Below are 22,744 nucleotides of genomic sequence, written 5' to 3' on the forward strand. Positions count from 1 at the left end.
GCGCAAATATCGTCCTAAAGATTTCGAGGATCTCGGCACCCGCGAGCCTGACACCTATCAAGGACCCCTCGCGTCTATACAAGGCCCCCTGACACCCTTTTTCCATGGATACTACGAGAACGAGCGTCAGGGCTGCTTGATCTTGGAAGACTGGAAAACCAACTGCATATCCAAACTTTTCGGAAATTTATAGGGAAGAACGGTATGTTGATGTCGAGGTGTATCATGTTATCCTTAGTTACAACAACACAGGAAGAAAATTCTTCACGTCCTCGTAGAGTCCCATCGCCTCACGGGTTCCCATCTCGCTGACTTTGCCGAGCGGAATGTAGTCCATTTCGATGGACAGTATAGGCTCGCCGACTTCTACAAACTCATCAAATACGAACGTCACCCTGAAACCGTAGCTCAGATGAGATGGCGCACCGACATGGTGTGCACCTATCTTTCAGCCACGGCCATCGGCATGAATCTGCCCCCGGATGGCAGTATGTCTGCTCGCACTTATTTTGTCCTAGCTGACCATGCGTTTTGCAGTCAAATATCTGCTAGTTACTATTGGCAATGTTTCCAAACCTGCCCGGAACTACAAGCACACCATCGACGTACTACTACCTGATTAGTTTGGCCTTAATCTATGGTTGTCCACCGAGAAGGTACTTGAATGGCTCGAAAATGTACAGAAGGAGGAAAGTTTGTTGACTATCAGTCAGAAGAGAGGAAAACGGATCAAAATGAGTACGCGCACTGGCACCCTTGACCCAAACGATCCGTCTATTTTAAATAATACGGCTTGTCCTTGATTGTGAATTTGACTCAGACGACGTATATGGAGAACTCCGATGAAGACTACGTTGGCACCCAGACCGGCCCTTGGTTCTCATTGCAGGCAGCCGCACTCATACCTGTAATCTTGACGAGTCGTCTTTTCGTCAATTACACTTTCCATGAGAACGTAAGTTATGGAGCCTAGCATAGCCCTCAGACGCAACCCTTGCTCTCGGAAATCGACCCTGTTGCACGTTGAACTGTGCCGAGACAGCCACAGTCTCTTTCCTTTGTCCAGGTTTCTTCTGATTTACCTCTTCCCCCTTACCGCCTCCAGACTGCAGCTTGTCCATATGGCCGTCAAAAGGAATACAAAGTAATCTGGTTAGTTTGGGTATCCCTTCGTATTCGGGTATGATGCTTATCGTTGATCCGCCGTCCTAAGCTGGTCTCAATGGCCCCCAATGTGGTGAACAATGGTTGCCACCGTGGACGCACTTCTTGTGCATTCCCAATCCCTATAAAAGAAGCCTTTCCAGGATGATCGCTCTTCACCCTCATCCTTCCCACCTTCTTTGCTTGTCTCTGCATAGATGGACGACAAAGATTCGCTTCAACTCCCAACCGAGCTCCTGAACAAAATCGTTGATGCCGTCGCAGAGGAGGACGAAGCCGGTTCTACTCTCGCCGCCATCACACTAGCATCCCGTGTGATGGGAGAGCGGGCCAAAGCGCATATGTTTGAAACAATCGATCCTCGATATCGATCGTACGGGTCCGATCGCTCTGTTGAACGAAATTCACACTATGAATCCCATGTTGCTGACAGTTCATCCTAGAACGTTAATCCTTGGCAGTATGAACGAAAGTCACCTGCTTGACACGCCCTTCCTCGGTGCACTCATTGCCCGTATGAAGAATCTCCGCACGGTGTCTATCACATACTGCGACGTGGAAGGATGGCCCTATGTCAATGTGTTTGCCACCCCTTCAAAGTTACAGATCACCAGTCTCGAAATCAGGCGTGTTCAAATGACCTTTCGGGAATTCATGACCCTTCTCAGCTCTCCTTGCTTGACCCATCTCAGGCTTAGTGCGCTCACCATTGGGGATTACCCTTCATCAGAGGGGGAGCTTGGGATAGACTTTACTTCCCCTGACTGCCGCTTTCCTCAGCCGCAATCCGCTTTGCAACGCCCGATACAGGACTTCCGCTTGGATGTGATCACAACATCTGATATTGTGATTATGGACTTGATCGCGACCTCGCGACACCCTATCATCGCTGAGGGCTCTATGATCAACGTCAGCTTCAGCAGCGAATGGAGCCTTGATGAACATGTATCCCGGTTCCAGCGGTTCCTCGACTGCAAGGCTGTGAAATCCGCCCAAAAGCTACATCTTGGTAGCCCAGACGAATATTTTTTCACCGAAGAAGGTAAGTCATTCTGTCCCTTCCAAAAGACCACCACGCTAACCTCATTCTTCCAGACAGCAGCGAATATGACCCGCTGATATTCGACAGGTTCAAGACTGTTGAGTTACGCTCTGTTATCCCGCGCCACTGGGATGAATACGAAACCGAGTTCCAGTGGTGGGCGAACTCGTTGAGTGCTGTTCGCGTCGGCTCCGCACTCAAGAAGTTGCGTTTGATTGTCACCTTCATCAGTTCCGAGATGAGTGACCTCCCGGACGTGGCATTGCCAGTGTGGCCAAATTTAGATGCCGCCCTTTGCGGCAGGAACCTGGCACTGGACCGTCTGGTCATCGATGTTTTCAGTATGGGGCGCTTGACTGAGTGGAAGAAACCAATCATAAAAAATTGGTTTTTCACTTGTCTTCCGAAGACATACAAGAAATATTTCACCAAGGAGACGAAGAATGCCTCTCTAAGGGTCCATGATAGTCTTGAAGACGATGATGATGATGATTGAGTACACGATATGGACGATGTTTATGGAGTTACGAAAATATGTAAAGTCGAACATGAGCGTTCAACGTTGAAAAATGAAACTGAGGTTTGTAGCTGGATGCATTTCACCATGTCGAGAGCCTGCTTGTAGAAATGACTACTTGAGGTAGGGGCAGAGATCAGTCCTTGAGTAAGACCAAGTCTTCAACTTTTGGCATGTCTTACATTGACCTCAGACAGCCCTCTTATATCTCGAGTATAGATATCTTTGGTCCCTTCCTCCTCAAGCATCGACTCCCATGTCTACTTTCTTCAGCAGCTTCTCCTCAGGTCCGGTCCCTCAGGGCGGCGAGACTTTAATTCAGAAGGTCCGCCGACATATCAAAGAAGGAGAATACACCCAGGCAGAAGAGATTCTCCTTGACCAGGAGAAGAAGTATAAGTCCATGCCAGGGGGGATGGGGGGTATCATCAAGGAGGCTGCGACGGAATTTTACACAAGAGCATGCTACTGCTTCGGGGACCTTTACCATGCTCAGAAACAGTGGGATAAAGCGGTGCAATACTATCAAGGTCTCGAGCTTTTCAAGCAGTGCGAGTTACATGAAGGGTTTGATGACGAGGATTTGAAGGTGAGGGTCTCATATCACTGTACGGAATCTCAAGCTCATTGTATCTAGAAACAGACAGTCGACGCGAGGAAGAACATGAACGACTGCTCTGACCGAGCTACGAAGGAACAATAGTGGGGCTCATAGTAGCAGTTTTACATTCAAGGGTATTATCATTACTGCTCTGTACTCCTAACCCGAAAGCTGAGCGCGTAAAAAAGTTGTCCATTTCTCTACCCGATTCGCATTTAAAAAGAGGAGGCATTCCAACGAGTCGAGTCGACACCCATAGTGATGTACCCAATGATACCATTCGCGTAGTCCTCTCCGTCCATCGGGATAACAGCCAGCTCGGGAGACCACCCGTTGACAGTTTCCGAGGAGTAGATGGAATCTACGGCGTTGGTGGTCCTCTCAATTTCTGTGTGTGAGACGTACGGCTCGTACGACATCAAATACTCCGTGATATCATCTGCAATGAAGAATTGACCCGTGTTGGCCGTGGTGTCCGTCAGGATGGTTCCGTTAGGCTGAAGGACCCAGTTCTGGTGCACCTAGAGGGAAAGACAAACGCGTCGTTAGACGGAATCTTGTATAGGAAATTTGAAATCGACATACTTGAGCATCTGGAGAAGACAAGTGTTAGCTTTACATGTGATGGTAACGGGGAAGGAAAAGGGGACGAAACGTATATGTACGGTTCTAGTCCACATAGAATCCGGGGACGATCGTCTTCATCTCCATCACACCGTTGGCATCGGTGGGCCACATTCCTCGGAGGAAGGTGGTGTCATCGGTGTGAATGTCGAAGTTCTCATCGATGGTAACGTTAAGCTCCTGCAACAGTTGTTCGAAACGGCGTGTTGGGGATTACGTCCGGTGAAGGAAGAGTATGATCCAGTGGCGTTGCAGTGCCAAAGATCGACGAGTACATTACGCATAGGTTCGCAGGTGTTGATATCGATAACGCCAACATCCTACATGCAGGAATAAAAGTTAGCCAGCGAGATACATGAAATTTTAACGGAGAGGACGTACCAAAATCAAGGGGATACCGGGCTGACCCTCAGTCATATCCTGGCGCAACGTCTGGGATTTAGTCCAGATATATGGACCAGTAGTTATCTCCGGGGTGAGGATACAGGTATCATTTTGGATGGTAGGATAGTAGGGAGACTCGGTCGTGATTGTGACGGACGAGTACGAGCCGCTTCGCTTGGTCAAAGCCTCGGCGCGTTTCTCGATGCGTCGTCGTTGCATCTCGCCGACATGACGTGCGCACCTGGCCGAAGCGAGGTCGCGGCGAGCCAATTGCTCCTCGGAACGCTTCTGAGGCGCGTGAGCAGCCGCGAGTAAGGCTGAAGGCGAGGACGGTGAGAGCAGTGATTTTCATGTTCGCAAATGGGAAGAAGATGCGATGGGAAACCTATTGTCAAGGCATTTACGCGTTTTATAGGCCAACGAGCAAACAACAAAGAAAATTCCAGTGCGTGCTTTCGGTCTTAAAATTTCTTGGCTAGACAGATTCAGTGCCCCATCGTAAGCGGGGTGAATATGTACCGTGGGGGAGCCGAAGCCTGTTAGCGGTGTTCAACGAGGTTTCTAGCCAATGAGAACGCAGATTATTGCAAATCTACCACCAGGCATGATGGAGGAAATTTTTAAATCAGAATATAATCGACGGAAACGAGCTTGAAAAATGCGAGTGGGCGGGAGCGCAGCGATGATTTTCTCCATGTGATCGGAATGACCGCACCAACCCTGGTCTTGCCAAGTGTTTTTGCGTCGAAAAGCGGGAGCCGTGACGACGTTTACTCGTTCAACGAAGAAGGGAGTTAAAGCTCAGGTTAGTGAACTATTCTAACACTGGCAAGAAAAAATTGTTAATAATCTGCTTGGAGGTCAATATGAATAGTATTCACGTTGATTTCTCGGAGATTTAGCTCTGGGGGTATATCGTCGGAAGTTTCTGTCCCCCCAAGTCCACGTTCCTGCCTTCCTGCATTATGATGCTTGATGCTGTCCTTGAGAGCTGCGCTGCACAGCTAGACGTAAGCAAGCCAGGCGGTCGCTTTTGACATGCCCTACTTTTGACACGATGACTCGGAGAGGCATTTGTTAGGGAATACATTGGGACTAATAGTGATTAGCTGATTGGTCCTTCGTCTAGTCATGGGTAAAGGTCATTTGAGGCTTGATAATAATCCAAAGTGCTCGTGAGTGAAGAGAACACATCTCTAGGTTTTAATGGAGACTTTTCGGGAGGGCGCAAGTCAGAATGAGAGAATACGAGCAACGGCCCGGATTCCCAGCTCCTCGGTAAAAGCCGGAATTCCAGATATGGAAGCCTTGATGAAAATGTTGGTTGGGCACTGACACCCATGTCGCCGCTTGAAGGGATCCGTCGAAATCCTTTGGCTCTTGATTTTTGATGCTATGTCTCATTTTTCTGCTGATAATGCTACTAAGCATCCGCCTACAAGACCCGCAGACTCTTTGGCGGCTTGGGGGTCGACGTTTTCCATCTGGAATCTCCTTGACAATGGGGATTTTCATTACAGCCCGTCCCCCACGCACAGAGGTCAAGGCGAAAACCTGCAGGATGGCATACTGAGCTGTGAATATAACCAAGGTGAAGGTACTGGGATGCGCTACGACAGGCTTATCTGCATGAGGTATTTTGCCTGCGGCTACGGTACCGGCTTTTGGTATAGGCCTGGATAGGGCCGGAATTGTCGCAGAGAAATCAGGATGAACTGATCCGCAAAGGTGTTTCTGACGGAAGGCCAACAACACATTGGTTGGATGTACCAAAATGAGTCATGGTAAGACGAACTTGGCCTAGTCGCGAAAGATTGCTGATGAACAAAACGATAGATTCCATGGTTCTCCGATCTCGCACAGCTAATAGAGATGATTCAAAAGTGATACCCAGATAGATGAATAGCTCCTGTTTGTTCATGAATGATGCTACGTGTAACGGACATTTCACGTTCTAATTTTTCTTCATCGATGACTTCCAGAGTAAGTTAATGATACCGCAAAGATAATATCCGTCGTAAGAAGAAACAGCAAGCCAAGAGGATGGTACATATAATTATATGCGCCCCTCCGGTTGGTAACTGCATTCTCTCCTTAGGTGTGTCTCCTCTGACTCGCTTTCCACGCGCAGGTGTCCCGTTTACCAGCGATTGTCGGTAGGCTGGGAATACGGTGGCATTTACTCAGCACTATCAAGCCCATGACAGATTCATGATCGAAATTGAACACTGTTGCTACCGGAGAGCTCGTGGAATGCAGGAGGCAGATATGGAAGTGCTTCTTCTAACCATACCGCCCAGCTATCTCAGTTCAGGGTACCCGTTCTGGGGACCTTCGATCCCTGGTGCACGTTCAGGTGTGTCTGCACCGAAACTTTCGCATCCCCTTTCTTTGATATTCAACGGGCACCGTCAACCGCGCGAACATGGAGAAACCTTCTCATACAGTTCCACGTTGGTTGAGAACGGGACCGGCACCAATTGCTCCTGCCAATTTACGGCTGATGGTCGGTATCGGATGAACCTCAACCGCAATCAGTGGTCGATGCAGCGTGGCTTCTGGTTCGGTCGGATCAATGCCGTTATGTTTTTTTTGCCTATCATGGCTGACCTGGGTGTCCCATCTCCGTCTCTTTCTTACTTTCTTGCATGCCTGTTACTACCTTAGGAACTCTCTGTATACATTCCCTTCCTTTAATTTCCAATTTTCCCCGCATTTTTCCGCGATTTTCCGATCGAGGCAATTTGGTAATCTGTGGGGTTCGATCATGTGCCTCGGCAGCTGGTGCCGGGTGATTCAGTAAGTATACTGGTGCAGATGCGCATTTTCTTCTGGTTTCAACCACCACTGCCACGTCCTGGGCAGTTGCCTTCATCGCCGCCATCGCCGTCTTCCACGTCGCCGCCGCCCCTCGCTCTCATCGTTGCTGACGATGGTGAGTCCACTTTCGCGTCCATTCACCGGCCGCACTGACTGTTTTACCTGTTTCCTTCGCGGCCAAGCCCACGCAGGTCCAGACCCGATCCTCTGATACCCTTCCGAGAGGGCCAGAGGGCCTCGACGCTCATAGTTTCCAGCATGACAACGAGCAGGCGAACAAAATCATTCACATGCAGCACAGGGAGGCACTGAGACTTGCTCTGGGAAGCATTCTCTCACCTGTGAGCCTTTTTCTCTCTCTTTCGCTGACCGTCGTTATCTCACGTTGATCAACTGTAGAAACGCCCGCCGAACTCACGCTCGACGTCTGGCACCGCGAGCCCTGCGCATATGTACTACAGCACCCATCCGCATTCACCATACCCGCCGCCGCCGCCGAATTCGACCCCATCGCAAGCAGAGTCGACAAGCCACTTTCTTCTGCCTCCGCAAGGACACCTTATCTCTCACTCACATACGCCTTCGCGTTTGTGCCAATCGGTGAGTATCGCATGCTGCTGCTGGCTGAAAGTTGACAGTGCTATCTACTTAGGACTCGGCGACAGATTATATCTCGTCATCCCAGCCGTCACCCCGCAGTAGCCCCGGTCCAGACTCCCCGCTTGGGCCGCCAAGTCCTACGAATACCGGTTCGCCAGCTATTCATGCGCCAGCTCCTGGAACGGGTACTCCCAACAAGGCTAAGTTTATTGAGACGCTGCAGTCAAAGAGCGCGTGGGACGCGTTGATTCATGGTCCGTTCTCTTAAGGTTAGTAGTTAGGTCTTGTGTTTTATGTATTCTATGTGTATTGCATTGTTATCGTAAAGGCTAGAAATAATATAGATTTCTAGCTGTTTATACTGCTGTGCTTTTGGAATATACCTATGCAGTCGAGACACTGCTTTATATTTCTGACATCTAGGTAGACACTCCAGTAACCACGGATCGAACTGTGGATGCTGTTGACCTTATTATTGAGCAGGGTCCTGGTATTGCTAATAGTAATCTACCTTAGTACCTTGTGGATGCAACATGCCATTGCCTGCCGAAAGCTGACAGCGGCAAATCACGTGTACCGCGTCGCGTTTCGCGTCTGAGACCCGGGTAACTTGTTTCTCCCTTCAACCTCAACGATGCCCAAGCTAAATATTCACCATTCTGCAATGTGATTTCTATAGTGTTTCCAAGTGACAGTGTAGGTCGGTATATCGGAGATTCGGAGCAGAGATGACTAGCTAGAGCACCAAGGACATACGTTTTCCTCGTTTCGCCCTTGTTTTTGACCAGATCAATGAGGGCCATAAACGTGTCAACCCGAGGGATGTCCTTCCACTTTAGCGTGGTGCCCAATATCCTGTTTGTGAAAATTTTTGCCTCCCGGGCGCTAAGCAAAGTTCTAGAGTCGTGATCCTGGGAGTCTGACTGACAGGACACGTCTGCGTATACTGTAACTGCTTGGTAGGTGTTTTCCTCCATTTCTCAATTCACCCACAGATCTGAAATGACCAAATTACAGGAGATGACGAACGGCCATGGCGACAAACATTCACCCGCCGCGTCCAAAGTGCTGGAGAATGCACTTGATAGTGCTGATCTCTTGGATGATACGACAGAATCTAGTTCTCCAAGAGGTGGGGGTAGAGGAGCTCCATCTCTTGGCATGCATTCTGGGTTACAAAATAGGCAGTATCGAAAACGGCCGACGGCAGCGGCAGGTACTTCTAACTATAACCTCTACCTCCATGGCTAGCGGCTAAACAGGCGCAGGTGACAATCCAAACGACTATACAAAGCGATACCCCCGGGATGCTATCGGTGAAGAAATGTCGCTCAATGGAAGATTCTGGCGAACATATGGGGATGAGGCTGTTATATTTGATGAAGAGATGTTAAGCGTGTATAAAGACACAATCGACGGCCTTTTGATTTTTGTGAGTAGTCTCTCTGCCTAACCTTACTTGTATTAATACATTAGCTAGACTGGTCTTTTTTCTGCCATCATCACAACCTTTGTGGTTCAAACATCACAAAATCTGCAGCCTGATTATGGAGAGGTATCTGCCTCTTTACTTATAGAGCTTGTCGGGTTCCAAAGAGCAGCATCAAATGCATCTTCCTCCTCGTCAATCCCATCCTCCCCCTCCTACCCTGCTGTTGTCTTCTCTCCATCTCTAGCGGACATCTGGGTGAACAGCTTGTGGTTCATCAGTCTGACTCAGTCTGATTACTGCATTTGTGGCTGTTTTAGTCAAGCAATGGATTCATCAGTACATGTCCGTCATCTCCGAAAGCTCGTCTCGCGACCGTGGTCGAATCCGACATGCTCGGTATATGGGCCTCGAGAAGTGGCGGGTTCCGATGGTTATTGGACTTCTTCCAGTTCTTCTCCATGTCTCCTTGGGTCTATTTTTCGCCGGTCATTCTGTCTATCTATTCACACTCAATATGGGTATCGCATACGGTGTCGCTCTCGTCTCGGGTTGCGTGTATATCGCCTATGGCGTCTGCCTCGTCCTTCCTCTGTTCTACTACAACTGTCCATACAAAACTCCGCTCACATTCTATCTATTCAAAATCTATCTCTCTGCACGCGATAGGCTTCCATTTCTTAATCTTCACTACTCACGCCATGAGCCTGATCACTTCTCCGGTCCACGCTCAATGAAAGAGGCAGAGCAAGAAGGCACCCGAAATGCCGCGAAGGACATTGACAGCAAAGCCATTTTATGGTTGAGTTCAATGTCGCTGAATGCATCCGTTAAACAAGTCGTACTTCAGGCCATTCTCGGAATCCACAATGGAAAGGTAATTGATACGAACATTGACAGTGCCGTGGGAGAGATATTCGATCAAATTGGTCGTCTAGAGCCTAGAATACAGCACTCCATCACGAGGTTGGAGCTGCATTCCCGTCATTTGATTCCAAATCCTTTGGCTATGCCGTTCACGGATACTACCTCCAACTTGCTTACGATACTCCAATCACCACTACGGGATAGTGTTCACCTACCAGAGGACGTTTGGATCTCCATTGTGGATTGCGCTGACTTCAAGTCTCCATCAGCGCTGCGATTAGCAGTAGAGCTGATCAGAGTTTGGAAGGACAAATCGAAACGTCCTTCGTTGTATTTCCGGGAGCCACAGCATCGCAATCAACCTCCGCTCCAGAAGGTTGTTAGCATAGAATATCAGCCATCCGAAAGTGGTGCTATCAGCTATCTCTTGTCATCACTCACAAGTAAACTCTCTCAGTCAGTCATCCGCTGGATTCGTTCGTTCCTAAAACTGCACAATCCAACTCTACTATTCCACCCAAACTTTTTGAGCCTGGGTCAAGTATTTTTAGAGATGATCCGGCTGTTACGCAGTAGATTCCATGATGATGATCTGGATATCGATATCTTGCTAGATGGAATTGCTACCGCCATCCAGTTACTAGCGCAGGAAAAGAGAGAACCAAATTGCATGACGGAAGCTCGGAAGGAGGCTTTCACCTTGTCTTCCTCTCGTACTTATCCCATCCCATTGACGGCAGTCGGTCAAATGGCGCTATTAAAGATTCTCCATGACGGCATACCTTCGCTGATCGAAACAGCTTCGTCACCCACAAGGACTTTCTACACCAATGCGATACGGTGTTTAATGTCGCCTCGTCCGCCGGACGACCACCCTAAGCTTCATCGTCAATACTGGGAATTAGAATGGGATCTGCTGGAGGATGTGGTTGCTCCTCTCCTTGCTCAGTGCCCAACCTTACGCCCTGAGGCCGCACAGTGTGATGACACCTGCATACATACCAGCCTCGATCCCCTAAACGACGATGGAGTATTAATCAGGGTTTCCGAAGAAGCAGGGGGGATACTCTCTCTGTATACCAGATTCAGAGATGCGCCTACTCTTCCTGGCAAGCAGAAGGAGCTCCCTACTTACCTTGCCGGTCATATCACAAATAGGATGATCACCACTGATATCTTCGACCCCCTACACATTTCGGGTTCAGCATCTTCAACATCTTCATTTGCGGAAACCCTATCATTCCTCACCCGTTTGCTTCTCTACAAAATAGACTGGGAGTGTATTGCCAATCTTCTTGAGAAGCTCTCAACTCGGGAGGACATTTCGGGACCCATGTGGGAGAGTTACATTATTAATATGGATCACTGGGCGTCTGACGAGGCATTTACGATGGAGTGGAGTGAAGACCATGCCATCGTGAAGCAGCGTATTACTCTGATTCATGGCCTGCTTCCCATCGAGAAGGCTTTGTCGGGGTGTGGGACGGAAGGTTAGACCCAGGACTTGCTGGAGGAAGACTTTGTTGCTCTTCGACGACGTTTACTGCTTGTCCTCATTTATAGAAACGCGTTTCGGACTATTCTGTTCGAAGATCTACCGCTTAGATTTTCATTCGCCACACGTCCAGGAGCAGCCATGGATAATACGGTTTATTTGTTACGCAGAGCGACGCGGGGAGGAGAGATGATTACACACATAACTTTTATAATTTGCTTCATGCATCCGAGTCGGCGTCAGAGTTGTCAGAGTCAGAGTCAAACTACCAGGAAGGCTCAAAACCTTACGAACGTTAACATAATTTATGAAGAAACGTACAATGTCTTTCCCATCGTCATCGAGCTCGTTCCATGGTCGAGGAAAGCTGCGAAGATAAGTATTGATTAAATGAAAGCTTTGAGATTAGAAGCGCGTACTCTTGAACCAAAATTTCTTCCAATGGTGTTCCCCGTGAGACCGAACCACCTCGTAAAGCTTTCAAACGGTACATAGGGACGAAGCTATCAGACTCTGCATTCTTTGTTCCTTGCCACACCGAGCCTGATGCCGTGCTACCTGAGATGTTAAATCCAGTATTGGCTGATGCACTAATAGCTGGTGCTACTGGAATCGGAATGCTCGCGCTGGTAGTCACACCCACACCACGCTTCCCTATAGGAGGACTATGAGAAACGTGGAAATCATGCAGTACACACAGCTCACCTTTGTGGTTCATGCAAAGGTCATATTGACTACAAGTATACGTTTCCGTAACGATACCCTTAGCCTTGAAGACGGGTATTTTCTCGAGCTTCCGCACCCAAGTCTCGACAATGGGAAGCATCGAATATTTGACGCTGCGCATGCACAGCAGAACACCGCGCTCAGTGTCAAATTGAAATTGGGCGGATACATTGCCGTCTACTACTCCAGTTAATCCTCTGTCGCGTGCTCTTAGTCTGGATACGATGGAGGAAACTGATAAGAACCTACCCTCCGACACCGAAGGGGAGGTCAAATCGCCGGACATTGCTCGTGCACCTGAAAATGCATTCCATGGAGGTAGTATTTCGAGGATCCTTCCAGTCGTGCTTGGCCATGATGTCCCTAGATTCGAGGTGCTCGAATATGTTCCCTTCGCGTTGAAACCCTCCCGTTTTCTTGTCGAGAGTTCCAAAGTCACCTATCTAACCACAGCATCAGAGTAGGCGCTTGTTTTAGTATTCAATGAGATCGCTTACCGTGATAGGCAGACCATTGGGATTCAGATATTCATGGTTGATCTTCCAAAAGAGATCGATGCACTTTCTTTGTTCAGTGCGAGAGTTACCAGGAATCCACTTCATCGATGGCAGTTGGAATAGGTGAAAGATGGTACGGTAGATCCCGGTGCTACATGAAAGGCCGTGACATTGATTTTCACCCTCGGAGGAGTGCTGTTGAAGGTTGACTTCGAAATCGCCGATCGGACCGGTGAACCGTAGTATTGCTTTTATGCGGCTACCACCACAGCATACACAGCACGAAGAGAATTCTTTAGGTGATGGGCGCTTGTTCTATCCCAGTGGTTATCACTGTCAAGGAGCGTGTTTTACACGCAGGAACTTGCTGCAATTGTAACTGTTTCTTTTGCTACGACCATGGTGCGACTCGTACTGTTGACGGCAAACTCTTGCTAATCGGAAGCTGTAACCTTTAGGACCCGGAGGATACTGCCTTCGTTAACGAAGTATTGACTATTCGTGAGGATGGCATAGTGAGCAGGGTTCTTCCCGCTGTAAAGGCCGCTGATGTTGACAAATGAAAAGCCAACGTTCCAGGTAAATCGTTCGAGAGCGCTCATACACACCTAATCATCGGGATGGTTTCACCAGTGGAATATACAATACCCTGAGAGCCTTCACCAAGAATTACTCGCGCAAGGGATGGTAGGTTGGCTTTTATGTATCAAACCTCAACCTTTCAACACGATTGTCCTGATTATAGACAGAAGCTGAGTGGGACGAAATGCAACAAAATGTGGGTTTATCGATACGCGCCCAGCCTTCCATTATCTCACATTTCCATATCCAGGCTAATAGGATTTTGAATGCACCGAGAGCGGTCGGTCTCTTTGGCGGTTTAATGTCGACATCAGACGAGCAAATGATACCTACTCAGGTGAGTGACTGACCTTAACCGGCGAGTCCCGCAGCTTATCATATTTGCAGTTCGCCTTGATGGAAGACGAGGAGGAGGAGGATGAAGAAGAAAGCGAGGAAGACGAGGACGAATTTTTTTCACTCTCTCCTTGCACTGATGCTACCGATACTCTCCAAGAGGAGGCCTTTACGGTCAGTCTCCACCTCCGCTTCCACGACCTGAATTTCACGACCCTTTAGAGATCACAAAGTAGTGAAAACTCGTCAATATCGAGGAGCTCTTCAATTGATATCTCAGGCCCATCTAGTGCTTCGCAAGAACTCGAGGGCGACGCTCATGTCGACACTCTCATTAATGGCATTGCTGTAACTCGGGGAGTGCTTAGAGGCATGAAACAAGCCACGTTAGACGAAGCCCGATGGTCCAGCTTTATGGAAGACTGCGATGCTGTTAACAACCAGGTCATTGCGTGTTTGACAAAAGATCTGGTGCCGTTGTACTTGTCCTTTGCCTCTCTATACACGATGGCATTGTACAGGCATTCAGAAGGCTTCCGACTCGCACCGCACTACTGATCTGGATCGTCTCGTTGACTTCGGCGAGTCTGCAATTTACTGCTGTAGAGCAGTGTTCTCCAGAAGCTCCGGATATAGCCGCCATCCATCACAATGTAGGAAACGGATATTATCGACGGAGTCATACCACTGGTGGTGACGATATCGAACGCGCCATTAAACATTTCGATCTTGCGATTGCTATAGGGAGTACAGCTCCAGGCAGCATGGCGATGTTTCTAACGTGCTCTGCTCGTGCTCTCGCAAGCCGATATGAAACATCCCATGATTTTGAGGACCTGCAATCTACCATTGCCAAGAACGAAAAGAGCCCTTGCCCTTGTGTCTTCGGATGAGCCTGCCCTCGATCACACGCGTGCCATCTGCCTCATCAATGGAGGGAATCTACTCATTCATCAATACGACAGATCCCTGGAGCGTAACATTGCATGCTTGGAAAAAGCGATTTCATATCTCCAGACTGCCCTTCAATTGCGCGAACGTGAGGAAGATCCTGATACATCACGTCCTCTGCAGGCTCTCGGGCACGCCAAACTCAGATACTTCTTCAGAACTCTGAGTCCGCCGAGTCTTGCAGGGGCAGTTGATTGCTTTGAAAAAGCGACCTTTGTCGGCGAAGGTCACGTTTCGTTTCCCTTGATCGCCCACAATCTTGCGCTTGGACACGCCATTTCCCATTTCTTCTCGCAAAAGCCGGACTCCAACCAAGGTAGCGCTGACCTTGTCAAAGCCATCATGTGGATAGAGAGGGCTTTAAAGTACCGTCCATCCCCACACGCCCACCGGCCATCGTCTCTACTTATTTACAGCTGGTGCCTGCTTGAGGTTCTGCAGACTCCTTCAATGTTTCAGGAGTCATACCTGCAGAAACTGGAATCAAGTTTGCAGGAGCTTGAGAAAGGGGACGCTGCAGCAGTGGCGATCGCGCTGAAGCACAGAGCGTATCTTGCGACATGGCGGTACAACGAGACACAGGATCCCGAGCGCCTCGTCGATGCCCTCCAATACAGTGAATCTGCCATGAAGACCCTGCAGGATTTGCACAATGGACAATATTCATTTTCGCCTCTTGATATCTGTGAAGTGACCAGGATGCGCTTGGAAGTCTTGAAACTGAATGATAATGATCATGAAGATGCGGCAGTCAAGGAGCAGATTAACCAAGCTTTTGGTTCGCTCGAGCAGGCGTCCAGCATGTCTGCATCCACCTGCGATATCATGGACCAGCTGTCGATTGCGTCCATATGGGTTTCGCAGGCTCTGGAGATGAAACACCATTTCGTAGTCGTGGCCTATCCTATACTATTGCGCATTCTTCGTGATTGCATGAACCTCAACCCAGCAATCGAGATTAGATATGCCATAGCAGGGATCCTCAGACCTATATCCCCTGCTGACGTCGCTGCTGCCATTATGGGATCCAGCGATCCGAACCTCGCGCAGGCCGTCGAGCTTCTCGAGTACGGAAGGGACATTGTCCTTTCCCACATTCGTGCCATGAGACAGGACGACGAGCACGTTCGCAACCTAGGAAGTATGGATTCGGATGCTGTAGCTCGTTTTGAGTCTGTCTGTAAACAGCTAGACCGTAACGTTCACGGACTGTTCCTCTCTAGCAGTTGGAAATGGTCATCAGTGTCCGTTCCGGGCGAGGCCGTGGACGTGAAGACCCCGTTGACATGGGAGGATTTCCTTCAGAATCACGGTAATGTGCTGCAGGAGAGGGATAAAATATCCGTGGAGCTTCTGAGCAAAGAATTCCCTGAAACACGCATCAATCCTTCCCCCTCTTATGCCGAACTCAAAAAGGCCGCAAATGGCGGAACGATCGTCTTATTCAATTTCAGCAAATACGGATGTGATGCTCTCATCATTGTCGAGGGGAATGAGTCGCCGGTCCGAGTCCCGCTGGGAGGAGAGAGGGAGTATCAGTATTTCGCATCGCTCGCCAGTGCACTTGACAGCTCTCTGAAACTTGATGATACTGTCGAATCGGACGGGAAGCTTCAGAAAGTTTTGAAGGCGCTGTGGAGGAAAGCCGTCGAACCTGTCACTAAGGAACTGAAGGTGTTGAGCGTTGAAGTTGGGTCGCGACTTTGGTTGTTACCGACTGGTCTAGCGCGCCGTTTCCCTCTACATGCCGCTGGCCCTTATAAAAGCAAAGGATTCGAGCCTTCAGATCTTTCGTCTTTATACGCAATCTCCTACATCTCGACCCTTGGCATGCTGTTATCGGCAAAAATGTCGAGCACTTTAGTACGGCGTGATGAGCCTCCTCTAGTTTTATTCATAGGGGACGACGGGGAAGGCAATCCAGCAGTCGAAGCATTGCCTCATGTGAAAATCGAAAGAGACATAATCGCGAAAGAGTTCGGGGACCGAGGTACCTGCCTTTTCGGGGAGCAAGCGACAGTCGACGCTGTGTTGGTTAACCTCCCTTCCCATCCGTGGGTCCACTTTGGTTGCCATGGTTCTTTTGATCCCGAAAGACCATTTCAATCGTGTTTCACCCTCAATGGGCAGAGCCTCACTCTACCAACAATCATGCGTTCTCGTTCGCTCAAAGGAGAGTTTGCATTTTATTCTGCTTGCGATACTGCAAGTTCCCCAGATCAGACGTCTGGTGAAGTCGTCAATCTTGCTTCGGCTATGGAAATTTGTGGCTTCAGAAGTGTGATTGGGACTTTGTATCCCATTTACGACGATTTCGCCGTCGACGTTTGTCGGGAATTCTACAGGAGTGCCAGGTCTAGAGGCTGGATAGATGTTGCGTACAGTCTAAAAGATAGCATCTTGGAGCTGAGAAGGAGGATGTGGGCAGAGAGGAAGGAATTGGACATTCGCAAGTGGATTGCGTATATTCACATCGGAGTTTAGCCATCAATAATTGAGATTGGGCAGTGAAATGATGTTGATTTGAATATGGCTTTTATTAGCTATATGTTGTAGTAATAGTACCACAAATTGTTCATAGATCAATTGCAAGGCCAATACTTGCTGATTGCGGACATGCGTGTCATCGCAAATGTGTGCTGCCTTGCTCCCGCGCCGAGCTGACTGGGTTCCAACTAAGCTCGGTACGGCATTTCATTTTTACATAGTACCCATGGGCATAGTAACAGATAGTAACCCTTTCCCCCCCTAAACTCCCGCAAATTTATTAACCTTTGCCCCTTTTCAGTTACCGGTCATCTCTTCGTCCCGGGTTCGTTGATCCTCGTCTTCCTGGCGAGTTCCGTGTTAATGGTGTGCATTCACCTAGAGTGTTCCTTCATTGCAACACATTGAAACGTGATTCGTCACCTCTGCCGGAGTCGATGGTAGGGTATGAAGAGATACATCCTAGAACATGAGTGGGATCATCAGCACACTTGTGCAGCGACTGATAAAGATCACCTACAGTTCTTAAATTAGATCGCACAGGTGTGATGTTTGATATTTTTGGAGTATTTCTGTCAGCGCAGGAACGACTGCTGTTCTGACGCGTCGCAACTTGGTCTGTAAGTAGGCCTTTTATTTATAGACGACGGATATTGGGGTAGATTGTAGCCAGCAATCATGCACTGAAACAAACAATCAGGTATTATAGTTTTTAAATATGCAGATAACTGACCATCATATAAAGGACTGCCCTCCAATGCGTTCAATCACTATCAACCTCACCATGTCCTCTAAACTATTCCAGCCGACCAAGGTCGGAAAAATGGCCCTTCAGAACCGCGTCGTCCTCGCGCCTATGTCGCGCATGAGAGCATCGAAGGAGCATGTACCGCACCTCCCAATAGTGAAGGACTATTACGTCCAACGAGCGCACGCGCCAGGAACCCTCCTGGTCACCGAAGCGACGTTCATCGCAGCTAAGGCCGGGGGAATGGACCACGCTCCGGGCATATGGAGTGACGAACAGATAGAAGTGTGGAAACAGGCGCGTATCAATGCTTTGTCTCCTTTATTTCCATCACTTACATTTCACTAGATCACGGATGCTGTCCACGAAAAAGGATGTTTCATATATTGCCAACTATGGGCCCTAGGACGGGCAGGAATACCTGAAATCCTCGACAGGGAAGGGTTCCCGTATGTTTCTGCTTCAGACGTTCCGTTGACCGGACGTTCTCGCGCACCACGGCCTCTCACAGTGGATGAGATCAAGGAATACTCTGGGCTATATGCGCAGGCGGCGTTGAACGCTGTGAAAGCAGGATTTGACGGTGTTGAGATTAACGGAGCGCACGGACACCTCTTGGATCAATTTACTCGTGACGGGGCGAATACTCGAACAGACGAGTACGGAGGGAGCATCGAGAACAGGATAAGGTTCCCACTAGAGGTCATCGACGCTGTCGTGAAGGTTGTGGGTGCGGAGCGGACGGCATATAGGATTAGTCCATGGAACGGTTACCAAGGTACGGCCTTGACTTCACTCAAGAAGGCGAAAAACTGAATAAGAGTCAGATATGAACATGAAGGAGCCAAAGCCAACGTTCGCGCACCTTGTACCGCAGATAAAGTCTCAGCATCCTGACCTTTCCTACCTCCACATCGTCGAGCCTCGCTTGTTTGGCAATTTCGACCGTGAGACGGTCGGACCCGACGAAGAGAACGACTTTATTCGGGAGATATGGGCTCCCAAGACGCTCATCGCTGCAGGCGGGTACAACAGACAGACTGCCATGGAAGCTGCCGACAAGACCAACGAGTTGATTGCATTTGGAAGACACTTTGTTTCGAACGTGAGTGTCGGCGACCTTTATCTTCCTTGAAATTCCTAAATAATTTTCTTCAGCCCGACCTCGTACTCAGACTGCAAAAAGACATACCTCTCAACCCGTACAAGAGAGAGTTGTTCTACCTCGCAGACTACCACCCAGAGGGATATATAGACTATCCGTTCGCTGAAGCATAGATCACCTTATACCTTATAGACAGTTAGATATACAAATCAGTGTGCATTAGAACAGAAGAAAGAGTACTTGCCTGCAAGTCGTCGTGACTGTAGAACCTCAAGAAATAATAATTTAATATTGAATAAATAGAATACACATGAACTCGGAAGGTCACATGATCGTTCCGAATACCGGATTTTCTTTCTGATGAACCACCATGAGAGTTAATCTCAGTTTCTTCAATACTTGAACATCAAATCTCCATTTATTTTTCGATGAATCCGTGTCCCTCAGTCTTATCCGTGCTCACCTCACTTTCTTGGCGGATATGGCTGTGTTTCCCTAAATCCATTTGATCTTCAGTGTACCTCCGTCTCCCAAGGTGGTACGGCATTGGACAATGGAACATACAACACCTTCCTTTTGGACTGATCCTCAAATATACCCACAATAGGCCCCCAGAAATTGAAGCCAACAACATAAACTTTATCCGCAAAAACACATCCATTCCCGTTCCCCTTATTCTTGACGTCCTTCCCGACATCTCCATGGACCAATTCCCAGATGGGCTGATCCTTATGAAAAAAATCAAAGGAGTCACCCTTCAAGATTGGTTGTGGACTAGGACCAAATACTCACCCGAGTTCCACTATTATCTCACGCTTCTAGAAGGCCCTCCCCACATGCGAGGCACCCAGACCGTCAAGGAAATATCGGAAATTCTTCGCACTTTTAATCCGGCCCTCGATATTTCAGGCGGTGCTCAACTTATCGACGACCTGAAACAGGCTCTCACAGAATTTCGTTCCATTCCTCCCCCTCCTTCGGGTCAAGTGTCTGGACCTCATGGTTCACCATTCATCTACATGCGCTGTACAGATCGTTGCGTGCTGCAGCCTTTCAAAAACATCCGTGCTTTCCATGACATGCTACTCGCGGACGTGTCATGGGAAAGCCGCATGCCTCGATTGCTCCAGCTCTCCGCTCCTGTATACGATAAGCCGCACAGGCTTTGTTTCTCCCACTGTGATCTTAATAAAACGAATATTATCGTCAGTGAGGATAATCGGTTGGCAGCCATCATCGACTGGGAAGCCGCAGGGTGGTTTCCCGAGTACTGGGAGTTTATGATGACGGAAAGACAGAGTATGGGATCAGACGTGATGCAAACATTTTGGAATGCCATTGGTGTTCTTGGAAAAGGCCTCTATGATAAGGGGTTGGAACTGGAGCGGGCACTCTGGCGTAGTACTGGAGATATGTCTGTACCTCCTGGCGTTATACCTGATGATCCTCTCGATGTGCCTCTCAACGACATTATAGGGTGAGCTCCATTCTCGTTTCACATATCCTTACCGATTCGTTTTTGGTGAAAGGTGACGTGCAAGTATGGATGTCTGTCCCTGTTGACTCTGGTGCCTGTTCCTTCAACCACCTTGATCACAAGACGACTATGTATGCTTTCTCATACGGTTTGGCAATGGTACTAATTCTGGCATGTCTTTATTCCAGTCCAAGATGGGCGGAGCCCTCGATAATCCTCCGACATATCCAGACCTTCTCACTTACAGCACTGCGGTTGCTTGGTCGCCCAGTTGGAGAAATAGAACCAATCAAGGACAAAGACCGGTTACCAGACACAAGTATGAGTTATCCACGAACAAGGGGAAGCCTTGGGCGACCCTCGCGTTGACTAACAGTCGTGCGCGAAGTTCGGAACAGATTCCAACGTTCTTGGAGGGTAATGAGATTTCGGGATCATTCACTCTCTGCTAGAGGAAGAGGCCATCGACTTGGTTAGAATAAAGGTCAGCTTCGTCGTTTTGATCCTTTGAAACCTGCCTGAGGACTCATACAAGGTGCAAGGGGAGATATCGACCGTTCCTCTGTCTACTTCTTGGAATTTCTTGGACATCGTTAAGGTTTTATGGTCTAAGGACACGGGAAATCCTGATATCCACCAAGCATCCCCTTTGTTAAGCAGGAAAGTCAGTCGTTGGAACACACCAATGGCATTTTTCTATCCCTATTTCTAAAGAAGTCATCATTATGCTCAAGATTTCACCATACCCCACCGCCGGAAATCTCGGTCCCTCCCGTCTTCCTCAACCTTTCCGTGAAATGAACATACCGGCAAGTATTCAGTATACTTTGCTTGTATCGATCAAGCCCGGGACGCGTGTTACTGTTATATTCTATTCCTCTACAGACAACCTTTGGCTATATGCTGGTGATACGTCCGGACCCTCCGTCAATCTTTCGTCAGCTTGCGTATCAAGAAAATAGTCCACTTCCAGGTCCCGAGGTGGATCCGGATGGCTGGCAGCCACTCCCGCCTGCCCTCCTGAAAGGGACGATATATTCAAAGATAGACAGGCCGAGCTTCAATGTTTCGTGCGTAATTTTTTGTTTGCCAATTAGATTCAATTGAGCACCCAGCCTCCAGTCCTATCTTGCTAAACGCGTACGTGCAAAAGTCTGACTTTATATCTATCTCACGACAAATCTAGCTATGCTACACTAGAGGGAGGTCCATTCCCTGTATCGCAATCATCAAGCACTCTGATCAGGAAGTCCTTGATTTGCTCGCGACACCGTCTAGCGTTCCTATGTAGTATGCGACTTCATCGGTTCGTCACAGGGTGGAAGCTTGACTTGCCTTCGTATCCGTCGATTGAGCTTCGTGATCAAAAAATAACCACCGGTGGAGAGACGTTGTGCAAGACTCGGCTCTTGCGTATGGTGGACCTCTGGTCATCAATGGGCGTGTCGACGGCTGGAAGGCGAGATCAAGCTCTGGGAAGGCTTGAAGTTTGGGAACTTCAAAATTTAGGTCAGTCCCAATAATTCTAGCATGTAGATGCTGACATCGCGGTGATCAGTGTAGTGTTGTTGTCTTGCCATTCAGTGCTGCTACCTTTGTGCTTGCAGAACGAGCTTCTTTCCTCGTGGAGAAGACGGTTAAGATTGGCACGGTTTATGCTCCGGGTCCCAGACCAATATTCTATACCAACCACACCAGATTTGGACGAGACTCATTTTGGCCAGCTTAGTTGATTTCTTGCATAGATGCGCCAATCCGTAAGATCACGGAAAATAACCTACCGACGAAGGGACACATGATGATGATACCTAATTATTTACTTGTATGATGAATTTGGAAGGTGGAGGTGCTTGTACATCAGCAACAGTGACGAAGAAATTGAGAGATAATAAGTGAAGGAGACGAATGAAGTGCTCCGTTAACGAGGTTCATGGTTTTTGAGGGGCTGACCAATAATAAGAGCATTCCGGCCCAGCGGGCATTCGAAGTGCACTCTATTGGGCCGTTAACACTTGAGGAATCAGTAGTAGAGCACTGCGGCCCGGAGGGGGGTCCGATAACAAACACGAAGACTGTCACTGCATAAGACGTACTGGTCCTTTGGAGACACAGACCATAACTGATGCTTCTTGTGCTATGTCAGCGCCCAAGTCTGTTTCAAGTTATTGGGGGTCTGTGCTAGAAATCCTACCCTCGACCGAAGTAGTAAACGAGACCCTCAAGAAGTATCATTAAATTGGAATTGACGATTGGAAGTTTCGCCGAGAGGGTTGCTTTGACGTGAACGGAGGT

The 22,744-nt window shown here is 48.6% G+C and overlaps 10 protein-coding genes across 10 annotated transcripts; 8 read left to right on the forward strand and 2 right to left on the reverse strand.

The window, feature by feature from the left end:
- Nucleotides 1-1,467: 1,467 nt before the first annotated feature.
- Nucleotides 1,468-2,841, forward strand: EV420DRAFT_1147550 (uncharacterized protein). Its single transcript, XM_060466069.1, has 2 exons — nt 1,468-2,206; nt 2,260-2,841. Exons 1-2 carry the CDS (start codon nt 1,576-1,578, stop codon nt 2,700-2,702), a joined length of 1,074 nt encoding a protein of 357 aa, XP_060334444.1. The 5' UTR covers nt 1,468-1,575; the 3' UTR covers nt 2,703-2,841.
- A 698-nt stretch (nt 2,842-3,539) lies between these two features.
- EV420DRAFT_1618874 (protocatechuate 3,4-dioxygenase beta subunit) lies at nt 3,540-4,684 on the reverse strand (the record flags this gene model as incomplete). Its single annotated transcript, XM_060475401.1, has 5 exons — nt 3,540-3,845; nt 4,003-4,128; nt 4,149-4,268; nt 4,330-4,617; nt 4,664-4,684. 5 exons carry the CDS (start codon nt 4,682-4,684, stop codon nt 3,540-3,542), a joined length of 861 nt encoding a protein of 286 aa, XP_060334445.1.
- A 1,592-nt stretch (nt 4,685-6,276) lies between these two features.
- EV420DRAFT_1147617 (uncharacterized protein) lies at nt 6,277-7,169 on the forward strand. The gene is made up of 2 exons (XM_060466071.1): nt 6,277-6,405; nt 6,464-7,169. The coding sequence occupies exon 2, from the start codon at nt 6,544-6,546 to the stop codon at nt 6,997-6,999; it is 456 nt and encodes a 151-aa protein (XP_060334446.1). The 5' UTR covers nt 6,277-6,405; nt 6,464-6,543; the 3' UTR covers nt 7,000-7,169.
- EV420DRAFT_1147599 (uncharacterized protein) lies at nt 7,170-8,115 on the forward strand. Its single transcript, XM_060466070.1, has 4 exons — nt 7,170-7,267; nt 7,344-7,493; nt 7,552-7,752; nt 7,805-8,115. Exons 1-4 carry the CDS (start codon nt 7,265-7,267, stop codon nt 8,018-8,020), a joined length of 570 nt encoding a protein of 189 aa, XP_060334447.1. The 5' UTR covers nt 7,170-7,264; the 3' UTR covers nt 8,021-8,115.
- A 420-nt stretch (nt 8,116-8,535) lies between these two features.
- On the forward strand, nt 8,536-11,736 carry EV420DRAFT_1745537 (uncharacterized protein; the record flags this gene model as incomplete). Its single annotated transcript, XM_060480137.1, has 6 exons — nt 8,536-8,711; nt 8,770-8,968; nt 9,021-9,184; nt 9,233-9,461; nt 9,502-11,538; nt 11,612-11,736. The coding sequence occupies exons 2-6, from the start codon at nt 8,773-8,775 to the stop codon at nt 11,734-11,736; spliced, it is 2,751 nt and encodes a 916-aa protein (XP_060334448.1). The 5' UTR covers nt 8,536-8,711; nt 8,770-8,772.
- Nucleotides 11,737-11,763: 27 nt separating this feature from the next.
- EV420DRAFT_1476750 (uncharacterized protein) lies at nt 11,764-12,871 on the reverse strand (the record flags this gene model as incomplete). The annotated part of the gene is made up of 6 exons (XM_060469356.1): nt 11,764-11,808; nt 11,865-11,910; nt 11,963-12,197; nt 12,249-12,484; nt 12,519-12,712; nt 12,767-12,871. The coding sequence occupies 6 exons, from the start codon at nt 12,869-12,871 to the stop codon at nt 11,764-11,766; spliced, it is 861 nt and encodes a 286-aa protein (XP_060334449.1).
- Nucleotides 12,872-13,165: 294 nt separating this feature from the next.
- Nucleotides 13,166-17,119, forward strand: EV420DRAFT_1761324 (CHAT domain-containing protein; the record flags this gene model as incomplete). The annotated part of the gene is made up of 10 exons (XM_060480655.1): nt 13,166-13,177; nt 13,225-13,281; nt 13,334-13,345; nt 13,400-13,453; nt 13,512-13,544; nt 13,599-13,685; nt 13,736-13,858; nt 13,907-14,155; nt 14,206-14,431; nt 14,490-17,119. The coding sequence occupies 10 exons, from the start codon at nt 13,166-13,168 to the stop codon at nt 17,117-17,119; spliced, it is 3,483 nt and encodes a 1,160-aa protein (XP_060334450.1).
- A 530-nt stretch (nt 17,120-17,649) lies between these two features.
- EV420DRAFT_1147720 (uncharacterized protein) lies at nt 17,650-19,238 on the forward strand. The gene is made up of 6 exons (XM_060466072.1): nt 17,650-17,742; nt 17,868-18,167; nt 18,219-18,648; nt 18,698-18,975; nt 19,029-19,163; nt 19,216-19,238. The coding sequence occupies exons 2-5, from the start codon at nt 17,880-17,882 to the stop codon at nt 19,146-19,148; spliced, it is 1,116 nt and encodes a 371-aa protein (XP_060334451.1). The 5' UTR covers nt 17,650-17,742; nt 17,868-17,879; the 3' UTR covers nt 19,149-19,163; nt 19,216-19,238.
- Nucleotides 19,239-19,319: 81 nt separating this feature from the next.
- On the forward strand, nt 19,320-20,933 carry EV420DRAFT_1147761 (uncharacterized protein). Its single transcript, XM_060466075.1, has 3 exons — nt 19,320-20,452; nt 20,505-20,583; nt 20,641-20,933. Exons 1-2 carry the CDS (start codon nt 19,677-19,679, stop codon nt 20,506-20,508), a joined length of 780 nt encoding a protein of 259 aa, XP_060334452.1. The 5' UTR covers nt 19,320-19,676; the 3' UTR covers nt 20,509-20,583; nt 20,641-20,933.
- Nucleotides 20,934-20,998: 65 nt separating this feature from the next.
- On the forward strand, nt 20,999-22,179 carry EV420DRAFT_1147723 (uncharacterized protein). The gene is made up of 5 exons (XM_060466073.1): nt 20,999-21,116; nt 21,170-21,261; nt 21,338-21,522; nt 21,575-21,592; nt 21,639-22,179. Exons 2-5 carry the CDS (start codon nt 21,178-21,180, stop codon nt 21,973-21,975), a joined length of 624 nt encoding a protein of 207 aa, XP_060334453.1. The 5' UTR covers nt 20,999-21,116; nt 21,170-21,177; the 3' UTR covers nt 21,976-22,179.
- Nucleotides 22,180-22,744: the final 565 nt, after the last annotated feature.

Source organism: Desarmillaria tabescens (genome assembly GCF_030435595.1).
Source record: "Desarmillaria tabescens strain CCBAS 213 chromosome Unknown EV420scaffold_8, whole genome shotgun sequence".
Lineage (NCBI taxonomy): Eukaryota > Fungi > Basidiomycota > Agaricomycetes > Agaricales > Physalacriaceae > Desarmillaria > Desarmillaria tabescens.